The following is a 14,199-nucleotide window of genomic DNA, read 5'->3' on the forward strand; positions in this document are numbered from 1 at the left end:
CACACCTCACACGCTACACGTAAACAAATAGTCCCTAATTCACGGATAACAAACCAAACACGACGGAACATGCACAGAATATTATAAAAAGACACTTACTATAAACAATGACAACAATATAAACGAAATATATATAAACTAGCTATAACCAGGGACATAAACAGTGAGACAGCGGCGCCATAATACGGGACTACACGACTAAAAAAATACGAACAATTTACGACATGAAACGAAACGATTCATTCGCCTTCTAAGTTACAAATAATAAAAATACACTCCAGCCGCTCACATTAGTTAATAATTTAATATAGGGCTGGTTATTTTTGGGTATTGATGTGGAGAGGGTGTGGTTTTTGTGGAGATTTTAGAATTTCAAAAATGTATGTAGATGTATGTAATTTTAAGAAAAACAAACTTTACGTCTACGTATTTATAAACATTCGAAAGGCTACCTAGATGTTCTCATTGTTCGGAATTTTGTAGCTGTTAAATGCACGGAAAATAAGGACATATAAACTTAATTTATTGGCTTATTTTATTGCCACCATAAATTGCTATGTATATTATTATGAATATTCTTCCGATAACTATAAATAATTGTTAATTCTGGGCTTAGTGCTGCAACATATCCCTTCATATGCCGAAGTCAAGAAACTCCTAAATTCTACTTCATCTGCCCAAGGATCGCTATGTCTAAAGATGAGCTTTACTGTACTTATACTTTAAATCTTTAAAGATTTAAAGTAGATGTTAAAAATACATATACTGGTTACACATACATATACTTGTTACACATATATACACTGGTTACATATATATATATATATATATACTGGTTACATATACATATACTAGTTGCACATACATATACTGGTTACATATACATATACTGGTTACACGTTCACCGGTTAGGGGGTCATCCATAAACGACGTCACGCTTTTTTTGACGATTTTTACCTCCCCCCCCCCACCTTCCCCCCCCCCCCCACACATCGTCACAAAAAGCCAGAGCCCCCTTAAAATGACGTCACACCTCAGTCTACACCCCCCCCCCCCCTCAAAATTGCGTTTCAATTTTTCTTAAAACACCGATATTTTTTCCAAAATCTCGTCTGAACTCTCTCAACAAAGAGTATTTTAATCAATTCCTATTACAATTTACTAAAACAGTTTTCTAAAACGCGAAATAACGGCTAAAATTCGTTTTCTAACATCGCTGTTTTAAAATGTAAAAGTGTGACGTCCCACCATCAGACCCCCCCCCCCCCCCTCCCCCTCATCACACACCGTCACAAAATTACGGACCCCCCCCCTCCCCCCGACGAGTGTGACGTCATTTATGGACGACCCCTTACATATACATATAGGCTACTGGTTACACGTGCATACGCTGGTTACACGCACATATAAAAAAAACTGTTTACAGCTGCATATACTGGTTACCCAAACAGCTTTTCTTGTTTACCTGAACTAAATTTGCGTCATAGATTGATCGAAGTAAAACTTATTCCATTAGGTTAACTAACTTAAGCAAGCACAATCTTACAGCACTTTGTATTATTTACCCTTACTGTCAAACCAACTGCTATTTCAACAGATACATAATAAACATAAACATGGTAGTATTTTTTCAACAGACTTAAAATAAAGAAGTATGAACGTATTTAGCAGTAGATTGCTGTGTTTTTTTCGCGCTGCAGTTTTGAAAGTGCTTTCTGTTTTGTTTTAGATGGACCAGCGTATAAAGTCACGATAAATAAGCCAGCTGGTTTTTTTTTTTTAAACTTAAGGCAAAGTTGAACGAAAATAAAGATCGTGTTAGGAAAGGGGTCAGGTCAAAAGTAATTTATTTTTTGTTGTTAAACTATTAAACTGTTGTTCTTAAACCAATGCCTTGTTCTTCAGCTTGAAAAAAAAATATTAAAAGATCAATATTTCATTTATTAAATTTAATAGAATACAGAGCTACACATATACGTAGTATACATATATACGTACAAGCACATACTGTTCAGCCTATTCACTCCTCCCCGATTTCAATTTGATTGTTTGTTGTTGTTGTTGTTGTTTTTTTTTTGGGGGGGGGGGGGGGGGGGGTTAACATTATTTGTGCTGTGTCAAGATTGTGTAACTTTATTTTTTTTTTCTCCAATTAAATGATTGAGAATAATAATTTAGAAAAAATAATATAAATAAATAAAAATATTTAGGCCTATGTGTGTGTGTGTGTTAAAATTCAGTTTGAAAAAAAATTATTTTAAATAAGTGTGATACCCGTTTTTCGCATAACAATATCTCAATAATTTCGTAAAACAAAGTTTGTGAAGAAATCATTGATAGTTTATATAAACAATGCCGATTTATGTGATCATGGATGATCATCGTGTTTTCGGGAATAAGAGCCTAATGTCTATGGGTAACTGGGTTCATTTAATCTACATTCGACCTTGTTTAGCATTCTGGAAAATGTAATTTATCAACTCTATGAGGCGAGTAATGATGCGATTGATTTAAGTCAATTAACGATAATTACGTAGGTCTATTGTTTGGGGGATTTAAAAATCTTATCACATGATATTTTCATTTTCTTGCCCATGATGTATGGGGCAATTAAAATAGTATTCATCTGTTGCAATGACTTTGCCATAAGATGGGTTAGTGTGGTCAGTACTATAGACAGTGTTTCTTCCAGACTTATTTTCTCCCGGGGGGAGGGGGGCACTTTATATTTTTGGGGGAACGGTCTACATTTTCCGGGGGGCGGACACTAGTAAATGAAATTTATATAGAAAATATATACTTTTAACAGTGTCCGCTTCCCCTAAAATTTAAAGTGCCCCCCACCCCTCGGAGAAAAAAGTCTGAAAGAAACACTGATCCGAACTCGAGACTTTTGTATTACGCCAGGCCCAGAACCCGGCTGCGCTTAAATAAGATTCAAAGAACGAATAAAATATAATTACTCGACTAATGTTTAGTATGGGCTTGAGTGATAAAAAAATAAAGCCTTTCTATTAATTTCTAATACTTTGGTTCTCATAATATGTTTTTTTCTCAACGTTCTACATGACCCAACTGTTACGGTATTTAGTTGCTTCAACGAGATACATCGAGAGTACGCGTCAGCGTGAAAATCGTACAGGAACTGAAACGAAACATAAACCACCGGCTGTGTTGTCATCAATATTACAATATGGGTGCCTTTGATTTTCTTGACGATGTGCGACGCATGAATGCTCGACAGGTAATAGAATCTAGATCACATATTGAATTAAATATATATTGTAACATTCAAATATTGAATAGACGTAACTTTTGCTTTTGACTTGTCTGCACTGTACTGAGTGTACTCACACACAAACAGAATCTGATTGACTAGACTTGTCTGTTATGAGTGTGTTATGTTTAATAATATGTATGTAGTCTTGTAAGTAGATCTAGAATCTAGATAATTAGAATCTAGATCTAGATCTAGTAAGTAGTTAACAGAACCGTTGTAGTGTACTAAATTCTAGATCTAGATTTCTAGTCTGTAGATCTAGTCTAGATCTAGAATCTAAAATCTAAATTAGGAGTACATTTAGATCTAGAGATCTTCTAGTCATAGCCTTCATTCTAATCTAAATTATTATTAGGACGCATTTGTGTGGATCGCTCTGCAGTCAGTGGGCTAAATCTTTTCTCTGGGTTGAACGCAATCTAAAAATAGAAATCAGGACTGCCCGATTTTTTTTCTTTTTTTGGAAATAAAAATTTTGAATTAATAGGCCTAGGCCTAATTAATTTATATTATATCAAAATAAAGATTTTAATATAAAGATAAAGTTAAAGTGTGGTAAAACTCCATTTTAACGTATTTTATTCCCCGCTTCACGTTCACCTCGAGTTGAGTGTATTTTATTATAGGCCTAAACACAACCGAAACACACAAAAACATTAGGAAATCACTTGGCCTATTTCTTTTTGAAATTCTGGTTTAGTTTTTTTAAATTTTGTCAATACTTGAGAAAAATCCAAATTTGAAAATGTGTAGGCTACTATTTATTTAGATCTAGATTAAACTTTTTTTTTCTTGAAAATATGTTCGTGTCAGTTAAGATTTTCTAGCAATGGTTAAAGTAGAACCGCATAATTGCAAGGCATGATACTATAAATTAACTTACATGAACTCATAATGACCCTAAGCTATGACATATGTTGATAATTGAAGTCAATTTGAACTCACTGTGATTTTTTTCTGCCGACGATCACACGCAATTTGATTGGAACTTAAATGCTTATTTATAATATTTTTTTACCTTTTCTAATTAAAACACATCCATAAAAAATTAATTAGATCTATAGTCTATCTATTATCTAATGTTTCTAATCCTAGTGTTTTCTTAACATTTTGTGTGTTTCGGTTGTGTTTATAATAAAATATGCTCAACCGGAGGTGAACGTGAAGTGGTGAATAAAATACTCTAAAATGGAGTTTTACCTTAAAGTGTTTTTATTTTGACACCTAAGGTTAGGCGCAGGTTAAAAAAAGAATGGATGATAATTAAGAATCGACCCTTTGAATCCTGGTTGGGTCGTTTCTTCCCCCCCCCCCCCCCCCCCCCGGCTTGGCTTCTATCAAACTGTTATTTAGTAGATAGTTTTTACAGCTAGATCTATCTAGAATGCGTGGTAGTAGAATTAAGTCTATAAGCCTATGTGAAGCCTATGGCCAGAAATAGATATGCTTTTCGATTTGCTTGAATGGGGGAAGAGAAGTGATGACACCAATGACCTCAAATAGAACGTGTGTTCATTCTATGACATATGCTATAAGCCTGCTGAACTCACAGTGACCACTGTGGTTGGATTTTTCGTCCACGGACTAGAAAACGTAAGTCACGAGTAATGTTTAAAGGATGTATTTAGAAAATTACACGTGATGTATTCAATGTAAAAAAAGAACATTTTAAAAGGCACTGATTTCCGGTCATGCTAACCCTGGATATGAACTTGGAATTCCAGGGCGATGAACGTTAGCTGTCGCACTATTGACTCTACCACACCCAATGTGTTAGCAAATTAAATATTAAGCGTTTTCAATCAGAAGATGGCAAATCCCAAAGGAAATAAACTACTGCATCATTTTTTCACCGCAGGTCAAAATATATCATAATTCCAAACATAATATAGCCTATTAACTTTTAAGTAGTAGATAATCTATTACTGGACCTAAATTTGTATATCAGAGTTTATTAGTTATATATGTATAGGGTATTGAATAATTTTCTCTATACCAATTAAATACCAATTTTTAGAATGCGTCATACGGAATTAAAATACTCTGAATGCTCAACGATCTGCGTATTCACTTCATTTGCTTCACTTTGTTGACACAGCTAGAGTAGCAACTAGGCAATAGCGGTGGGATTAATTCCTGTTTAATATTCTCCCTTACATAAGAAGGATCCTCTGCATCTCTGTTGTCAGCAACGGCTGTTACCTCAAAAGTAGAATAGCAGTTTTATTTAGGGGTTTTGTGGAGGTGGGGTGCTGACTGGGTCCTAATGCTACATGACTCTTAGTGCCTTGCTTTACCCTATGTGGACTGACCTTATTCAGTCGCATATGCATAGAATACTAATGTAAACTTGGCATGACAATAGACTCTGAACCCCTAATAATGTCTTATATTGGTATATACATCTGAAATCTGTGGTTGAGCAGTTGTGCTTTGGGGCAGGGAGGTTTGATAAGAGGTGTAGTTTCAATTCCATACAATAAGTTATATCTTATACTTTTTATGTGTTTTGTTCTCTTTTTTGGTGTCATTTACTGGCTTTTTTAGTTACAGAGAGTACTGATTAGGCAACATCAATCACTTCTAGGCGAGGCCTATCAACTGCAATTACTTTAAGACCATATTCTTTATCCAAAGGTAGCCTAACAAAAACAACAAATAATGTAAATATATGACAAGAAAATCCAAGTTATGCTTAGCTAATGATCTCTATTTTCAGATGTCATCTTCACTACCATCTGAAATTTTATGCCCTTGTTGTATTTAGTTTAAAATATTTGAGGTTTGGGTTATGTTTAATTCATCTGTTGAATTTAATAATATTTTAGCTCTACTATCAAGTTCTGAACTTTGGTATGATTGTCTCATCCGCGCTGATGATATGGAAAGGTCTGATGGTTGTAACTGGAAGTGAAAGTCCCATTGTTGTAGTGCTTAGGTAGGTTTTTTTTTGTTGATTTGGCCTAATTTTCCTCTTCCATTTTTTTTCTTTACTGATTTTTACTATTATCTAACTTTGATTTTTTAAAAGAAATTAATTAAAGGGCTCATTTTTTTAACCATGTTGACAATTTTCCTGTACTCTATTTACTCAGTGGTAGCATGGAGCCTGCATTCCACCGTGGTGATCTATTGCTGCTTACCAACCACAGAGAGGAGCCAATCCGAGTTGGTGAAATAGTGGTGTTCAAAATTGAAGGAAGGGATATTCCAATTGTACACAGAGTCTTGAAAGTTCATGAAAAGTAAACAGTTTTACATTTTCTATTAAAAATTTGATTTTAAAAACACAGGCTTATGATAAAAAGGGGTTGGGGGAATATACAAGTGCTTCCGCTGACTTGTTACATTTTTCATGCATTCATGTAACAGTAATTTACAAGCTGTATGATGTAGTTAAGGATTTAAGTGTTACACATGAAATGGTAAAATATTTTTTTTTTTCTAATAAGGGAGGATGGAACAGTCAGGTTCCTGACCAAGGGAGATAATAACTCTGTTGATGACAGAGGTTTATATGCCAAAGGTCAATTGTGGCTGGAGAAAAAAGATGTTGTTGGTAGAGCTAAAGCGTAAGTTCTGAGCATCAATGTGTAATACTGTGTAATCATAGTGTAATTTATTGGTTTTTAAATTTGTCACACTTGTACACATTTTTTTTTAATTGTGAGGTCTATGTCTGTATGTTTCATTTCCTATTTTTGCAGGTTTTTGCCGTATGCTGGAATTGTGACCATCCTTATGAATGATTATCCTAAGTTTAAGGTATTTATTGTGATTAATTCTTGTTATTTTTAGCTAACAACTTGTTCAAAAATAATTTTCTGTTTTAACCTTCCAAATTTTATATAATTTTTCTTATTAAGTCGATGAGGCAATGTTGAGGAAAATATAATTTGATGTTTTCTAACAGTAATTATTAAGTATGTTGGTGAATTAAAATATCTGAATCAATTGTTCTGTAAATATACTATTATCTAATGCTTCATTTAAGTAACATCAGTTTATATACTTATTTCAGTATCTCTGATTCATAATTGTCAAAACAGTTGAACAAAAATATATTACAACTGTTTTGGGCACAAATACTGTCCAACAGAACTAGATCTAGTCACTAAATTTTAAATATTATTATGAACCATGTTTCATTAACTTTTTTCTTCTATTATTTTCAGTACGCAATTTTGGCATTTTTGGGAATCTTTGTGTTGACTCATCGAGAATAACTCCAACTGTATTTTTTAAGTATGCATGATGAAGATTGCGTGTGCCTGTGCATCATATAAACATTTTATTTTCTGGGTAACCAACTCAGTACATTTATCAAAATGCTTAAGTGCTACTTTACACTGCAGTATGTATTACTTGAATAAGTAGAACAGATGTATGATTAACTCTTTTACTAGTGATGTATCAATTTTAAAACTTTTGTTTCTTTAAAAACTGCCTAGGAATGTGATTATATTTTGTTGAACAGCTGTTTAGTACCAACCTACATTGTTCTGGACAAGTATAGGGTAGCATTGCTTCACCTAATTTTTGCAGTCTTTTTGTTTACAACCTGTATAGTTATCTTTAAAGTATTAGTTTTGTTTGTCCCACCTCATAATTTTTTTCTTGCTTTGCTGTTTAATTTCTATATTGCATGAGGTTTTCAATGTAAGTGTTTGCATCTGTACCTCACACTTAAGAAAATAACTGCTGACAAACCATCAGAAAGTTCAGTTATGTTACCACATATTCATGTATTAGTTTGTAGCTTATGCTAAAAAATTTAAGCAGCACTGTATACATTTCTGTTGGCACCTAGATTTTTACAGTTGTTACATTTAATATATTACATATATCTTGATGAGATGTATGTGTAATTTATGAATTTGAGAATGATTTGATTGTGTGAGTGGCTGTGTTTTATTGGAAGATTTTCTTCCTATTTTTAAAACTTTCTTACTTTTGGTGTAAGGTGCAAGCTATGACATTTAAAATGGAATAAGTAATCAAAGTAATTTTTTTTTTTACTGTTGTAACTTATTTTCTTGAATTCATTGGAGACTTTTCTGTGAAATTTCTTATGGTCACTAGTCAGTGTTTTGACTTCTGTGGTTTAGTGTCTTGTATGGCCCATTGACTGTTGAGACAGTTTCAAAAAAGTAGATTTTTGACCTCTAGATCTGGCCGTAGCCAGATGTATTCCATAAAAATTTACTGTTTCTAAATTTAACCATGCTCTTGTATGTAACATGTTTCATTTATAAATATATTTGAGAAATAAAATCATTTGTTGACCATGTATGTTTCAAAATATTGGATTCTTGAAGTCTGTAGTCTATATTTTCATCTTACTGGATTTACTAGATAAGTCAAAGTTTCTGGAGTATACAAAGTAGACAGCTAAAAAAGAAATCTCACATTTTTTATTGACACTATATGATTACAGCAACGACATAAGATATTTACAAGAAGTAATGATAAATATACATGACAAACATCTAAGATTATTTTCAGAATACACCCAAAAACAAACCATTTTAAATCATTGCAAATGTTGCAACATTAATCATAGAAGCCTCTGAAATGTATTGAATTTTCCCCCCCCCCCCCCTAAAATTTTTTACAAATATCTTGGAACTGGACGGATCATTGAATCACCATGTTGGTGCTGTATTTGCAAGACGTCTCATCCGCCTGAAAAAAAAGGAAAATGGTAATTTTTACAATTTCAACCTGTATTTGATTCAGCATCTATGCCTGATACAAAATTAAAAAGATGAGCTTACAAACCATAATTTCCTAGACTACCAAAGCTCTTTTTAAATGTTAAAGCTTTAAAATTTTGATTTACAAAATAAGCATATATGTAATTCTGGTAGAACATGAAACTTTAATGGTTAGTAAAATATATTTACTGTTGCAGTAATTAAATAATTTAGATAGGTTTTTTTTTCAAAATTTATGTCAATTATTTCATTTACCAAGAAAGAAATAGCTACTCATTCATCAAGTGAAAATTTCAATACATGTTTATTAGCAATAACACTACATACTAAAAAAAAAAATCATTAGCAGAAACACTTGATACTAAAAAAAAAAACAACTATACCTTGTGTTTCTATCTTGGTCTCGAATTTTCTTTTCCATCTCTGCATCTGTTAAAGTTTCTAAGAACGGACACCACTGATCAGCTTCATTTTGATTTCTAAAAGCCACTTCCACAACCGGCAATGGGGCCTCACTGAACAATTAGCAAACAAATGCTTAGGTTAGCAAAAATTGAAATACAATCTTTCATTTAAAAAAATGTTTTTTATCATGCCGTACCGTAATTTTTAAAAGTATATCGAAAACCCACCTAAATGCATAAGTGCGTTGGTGCCAGCTCAGTTGCCCTCTTATACTGTAGGCTATAGCAGTGACAAACTCGCCACCAAGACCTGAAGTATCACAATTATGAAAATCATTTTAAAAAAGAGTATACAATAACAAGATGCATTGAGCAAATACATTCATGACTGTATATGAGATGCATGACTTCTTATGGTAAATATTACGACCAGTTCTTAATAAAGATTTATCATGCATCTATTTTATATCAGTCTATTTAATTTAATTTTGTACTTCTAATTCAACAATCTATCTGGCAATGAATATTACTTCTCCATGTGATACAACAAAAATATAGCAATACACATAACGCTCATTTCTGTTGTAGATAATGTCTTTGTTCTTACTTGTAACACAGTGTAAATCATTTTATGAAGTCTGTTTAGCCATGTACCCATACCTAATTAAATTCCCGAATTAATGCTTAGAAAAATCCCCTACAGTAGTGTTAAAATATGCCCTGTAATTTGATTTCAATGTACCTTTGAAGTAGTTTTTTTTTTCCCCATGGATGTTAAGCTTGTCTAAGCAATTGTCAAAAATTGTAAAAGCAATGTAAAATGCTACGAATGATTGATATTTTTTTTAGGTTAAAAAATTGGACAAACAAATACCAAGTACATATATTATAAGCTGACCTAATTCTGCGCATAATTTAGTAGCAAATTCTTCAGGACTATTCTGAGGTTCTGACATATCCCATTCAAACTGGTCCACAAGTGAAATATTTCCGACATGTATATTGAGCTGTAAAAAAAACATAGTTTTATAAAACCTGCAACTACTAGAAATGTACACTTGTATATAAAGTAGTTTATCAGGTAAAATGAAACAGACAAAATTACTGACTAAATGTTGCTATTAAAATGTATATGATTATTTTTACATAATGTTATAGAAGTGAATAAAAGTGGAACCAAAATATTTTGGTTACTAATTACTAAATGGGACGGAGTGGTCTAGCGGTAGAGAGCTGGACTACTAACCCGAAAGTCTCGAGTTCAAATCCGGGTTCAAGTCAGTAGGCAGTCCCTGAGTCCACCCAACTTCAATGGGTACCTAACTCACGTTAGGGAAAGTAAAGGCAGCTGAGCATAGTGCTGACCACACTATCTCTTCATATGCCGAGGTCACAGAAACAAGTGAACTCTACTTCACTTGCCCCATAGACCGTCAGGTTTGAAAAGGGAACTTTACTTTTTTAATTACTAAACTAATAAACTGTGAGTGGTTAATTTCTATAGTTTCTGGTCTAACCTTGATAATAACTCTTTGATCACTCTGCTCCTCCGCCCCTTCAGCCACAGTGGTGTTGTCTATTTGTTGTCTCACAGCACCAGCAATGGCAGGAATAAAATTGATGGGATTCAAATCAAGGTCATCGCACAAAATCTCTGCAAATTGTTCTGGGGTAATCAGTGTTTCTGAAAATCAATTTGCAGTATGATTAATATAAGAAATCAAATGTTATGTGACAACAGCCTACATTTAAAAGATAAGTAGTCAAACTAGCTCTGATTTTTAAAATTTAAAAACCATTGAAATATTGTTTAAATTTAGGTGTCAATCTGAAATTCATTGAGAAGAAAGCTTTAGCATAACACAGTCACAAAATATGTGAAATATGATGGAAATTTCTTATTTTAAGTACCTCAACATTTATATATATATATATATATATATATATATATATATATATATATATATATATATATATATATATATATATATATATATATATATATATATATATATATATATATATATATATATATATATATATATATATATATATATATATATATATATATATATATATATATATATATATATATATATATATATATATTATGAGACAACGTGGGCAGGTGGTAGAGCTAACCCAAAAGTCAACTAACTTTAATTACTTTACAATATGTAATACACTAGTTAAAAATCAGCTGTCTGTAAAAACAAAAGTTATTTTACCATTTTTATTCCAAGTAAAACAATCTCTAAGTTTCTGCCCTTCAATTTCCATATCCAATCTTATGGGGACCAAATCTTCTTTCTGGTTTGCATTTTCATGAACAACTGCAGGGTCTGTATCATCAAAGCTAAAATATAGCAATATTAATTCTTGTTAAAATGTAATGAGTCAAGATTCAGAAATAAAACATGTTTTATTAACATGTTCTATTTAAATTGAGGCTTTAAAAAAACACTTGATAGAACTTTTTAATGCTAACCACAACTATGTTCAGTAAAAATATTGAAAAAAAAAAAGTGTTCAAAGTAGCAAAGATACAGACACTTTTTTTTTATATTATTTGTAACACATTGATCAATTACCATAATGGAAAAGTTCTGATTTTTGTCTTGGCCAAACGATTTCTATTTATGTGTGTTGAGCAGGGAACTGCATCCAAGTGATGTGAACTGCTAGGAATTGTGGGAACCCAGTTGTTGCCTCGTTTGCTCTTGGCAGTTTGTCTATAAAAAATCGATAATTATAATCTTTTAAAAGATAAAAAAATTTTCTTTGGTAATAAATTTTAGTTATTTTGAACAACGATCATAAAATGAAATTGATAGCAACTTCTTTTAAAAACTTACGTCAAAAATGAAGCTTCTGAAGTAAGAGAAACAGCTTTGTATTTCTCATCAAACCCATTAATGATTTCATCAACTTCACTGGCTTTTAGTAGAGTTATATTGGTTGCAAGAGAATGGTGTCCAAAACCTGTTAAAAAAAATTTATTATGTCATTATTTGAGATATTATAACTGATTATAACTTTTATACGGTATAAATTGTATGTAATTGTCATTTAAGAAGCTATTTTGAGAAATATTCCTACTATTTTAAGTTTTGTGAAAAGTAATTCCACTAGTAAAATAGAAACCTTTTTTAAGCATTATGTAAACAACAAACTAAGTATAAGATATGCATAAGCGCCAAAAATAACACAAGTGAAGTTAAAGTTATGGCTAAAAATATTTTTACCCATATTTGCAAGTCTTTTTCTTTCTTCAATTGTAATCAAACGCCTCCACATAGAAGGATACCTCTTATACAATGACCCTCGAAACATCCGAAGGTAATTCCCCACCTAAGGATAAAGATCAGATGTTAAAAAAGTTATCAGAACTAAAGTGTTAACTTGTGTCACTTCTGCCTTTATTTGTAATTCATTTGATTATCATTAGAAAGTCTTATAAACTTCACCACATTTATTTACCCAGTCGATATGGAATAGCCTTGGCTTGCTAAGTTGCATTTGGTCTTGTAAAAATCTATAAAGTAGATCTATGACTAGAATAGATCTAGATTAAAGTCTAGAGTCTAGATTCTAATTAATCTAGAATCTAGGTCTTAACTTTTTAATTTTACAAATGATAAGAAAATTGTGAAATAAAATTAATTAGCCTAATAATTTAAATTAGGCCCTAATAGATACACCAACAGAACTAGTTAAGTAGATCTAGAATCTAGAGTTGAGTTAGAGATCTAGATCTAGATTCTAGAAAACTAGACTAGAATCTAACAATTTGAATTTGGCCGATGCTAGCCGGAAACAGATACGCATGCGCAATGGAGAGAAACTACGACTTGCCATCGTGGCGATGTTTTCGATGGTACTGTGCATGCAAGTGTTTACAACCGCAGAACCCTAGCTCACTGCGCATGCGCAGAACTATATACCCTATCTTTTGCCGACTAAGTGGAGACGTTGGGGAGAAAAATCTTTTTCCGAGTTAGTCACTTCGATACTCCGGAAAAAGATACGTATGCGCAATGGAGAGAAACTACGACTTGCCTTCACAGCGATGTTTTGATCAATCTGACTCAAAAGTCAAAACTTCAAATATCAAACAAAAGGCAAAGCTGAAAGTAACCTGAAAGCAAAACTTGAAAACTGCGACAACACTAGCGACTAGCCGCCTGAGCAGCACTTGCCTAGAGTTTGCACTAGAGTTTGACTAGAGTTCACTAGAGTCTGGATTCTAGTGGACTGGACAAACAAAGAATGATTGTTTGGGCTATAGAATCTAGGCCCTACAAATAATATCAACTTTGCAATATTTACTGCTGGTTGATATAACTCACCTCAGAGCCAATGTAATAGGATTCCCCATCTTCTTCAATTCTGAAAGATTTCGGCTTTTCGCCATAAGTTTTGTTACTGCTACCAGGTGTACATGGTGTACTCGGTGTTGACGGGGACGCCATTTTATGTATTATGCCAGATACTTGTCGTGTAAAAATATATAGATTTTCAACAAATCTAGATTACGATTAAGTAAGAATTTATATTTCTATCAAAACAAAGAATATTGAGTGATCCACCAAGTTATGATTTTCTAAGGAAGTATAAAACTAAACTTGGGTATTAAGAATAGAAAGCATAATTACTACAAAAAATTTAATATTAGTAAACGTTTTACTACTCTTACTGGCATATCAAAACTCAAAGGGCATAAACCGAGGCCTTGGCCTATGTTAAATTAGAAATGCTTTATTTTTAATCAATTTATAGGCTACACCGGGGGAGGGGG

General features: G+C 32.6%; 2 protein-coding genes across 2 annotated transcripts; one reads left to right on the forward strand and one right to left on the reverse strand.

The window, feature by feature from the left end:
- Window positions 1-3,095: 3,095 nt before the first annotated feature.
- On the forward strand, window positions 3,096-8,568 carry LOC131950204 (signal peptidase complex catalytic subunit SEC11A). Its single transcript, XM_059312264.1, has 6 exons — window positions 3,096-3,244; window positions 6,109-6,218; window positions 6,376-6,525; window positions 6,733-6,852; window positions 6,988-7,045; window positions 7,456-8,568. The coding sequence occupies exons 1-6, from the start codon at window positions 3,194-3,196 to the stop codon at window positions 7,504-7,506; spliced, it is 540 nt and encodes a 179-aa protein (XP_059168247.1). The 5' UTR covers window positions 3,096-3,193; the 3' UTR covers window positions 7,507-8,568.
- A 112-nt stretch (window positions 8,569-8,680) lies between these two features.
- Window positions 8,681-13,879, reverse strand: LOC131950199 (SWI/SNF-related matrix-associated actin-dependent regulator of chromatin subfamily B member 1-A). Its single transcript, XM_059312259.1, has 10 exons — window positions 13,751-13,879; window positions 12,647-12,752; window positions 12,257-12,383; window positions 11,993-12,133; window positions 11,630-11,757; window positions 10,919-11,085; window positions 10,300-10,408; window positions 9,630-9,711; window positions 9,381-9,512; window positions 8,681-8,965 (listed from the first exon to the last, which is right to left on the reverse strand). The coding sequence occupies exons 1-10, from the start codon at window positions 13,871-13,873 to the stop codon at window positions 8,926-8,928; spliced, it is 1,155 nt and encodes a 384-aa protein (XP_059168242.1). The 5' UTR covers window positions 13,874-13,879; the 3' UTR covers window positions 8,681-8,925.
- Window positions 13,880-14,199: the final 320 nt, after the last annotated feature.

This window comes from Physella acuta, unplaced genomic scaffold, assembly GCF_028476545.2.
Source record: "Physella acuta isolate Inbredline_101_S28 unplaced genomic scaffold, ASM2847654v3 ptg000744l, whole genome shotgun sequence".
In the NCBI taxonomy this organism is placed as follows: domain Eukaryota; kingdom Metazoa; phylum Mollusca; class Gastropoda; family Physidae; genus Physella; species Physella acuta.

What these genes read in the sequence shown, in the direction of transcription:
- LOC131950204 (XM_059312264.1), top strand. Translation starts at nt 3,194, where the DNA reads ATGGGTGCCTTTGATTTTCTTGACGATGTGCGACGCATGAATGCTCGA. An exon ending in CCCATTGTTGTAGTGCTTAG is followed by an intron (nt 6,219 to 6,375) that starts GTAGGTTTTTTT and finishes CTATTTACTCAG; the next exon opens with TGGTAGCATGGAGCCTGCAT. An exon ending in GTTGTTGGTAGAGCTAAAGC is followed by an intron (nt 6,853 to 6,987) that starts GTAAGTTCTGAG and finishes CTATTTTTGCAG; the next exon opens with GTTTTTGCCGTATGCTGGAA.
- LOC131950199 (XM_059312259.1), bottom strand. Translation starts at nt 13,873, where the DNA reads ATGGCGTCCCCGTCAACACCGAGTACACCATGTACACCTGGTAGCAGT. An exon ending in CCTATTACATTGGCTCTGAG is followed by an intron (nt 12,753 to 13,750) that starts GTGAGTTATATC and finishes CTTTATCCTTAG; the next exon opens with GTGGGGAATTACCTTCGGAT. An exon ending in CAACGCACTTATGCATTTAG is followed by an intron (nt 9,513 to 9,629) that starts GTGGGTTTTCGA and finishes CTAATTGTTCAG; the next exon opens with TGAGGCCCCATTGCCGGTTG.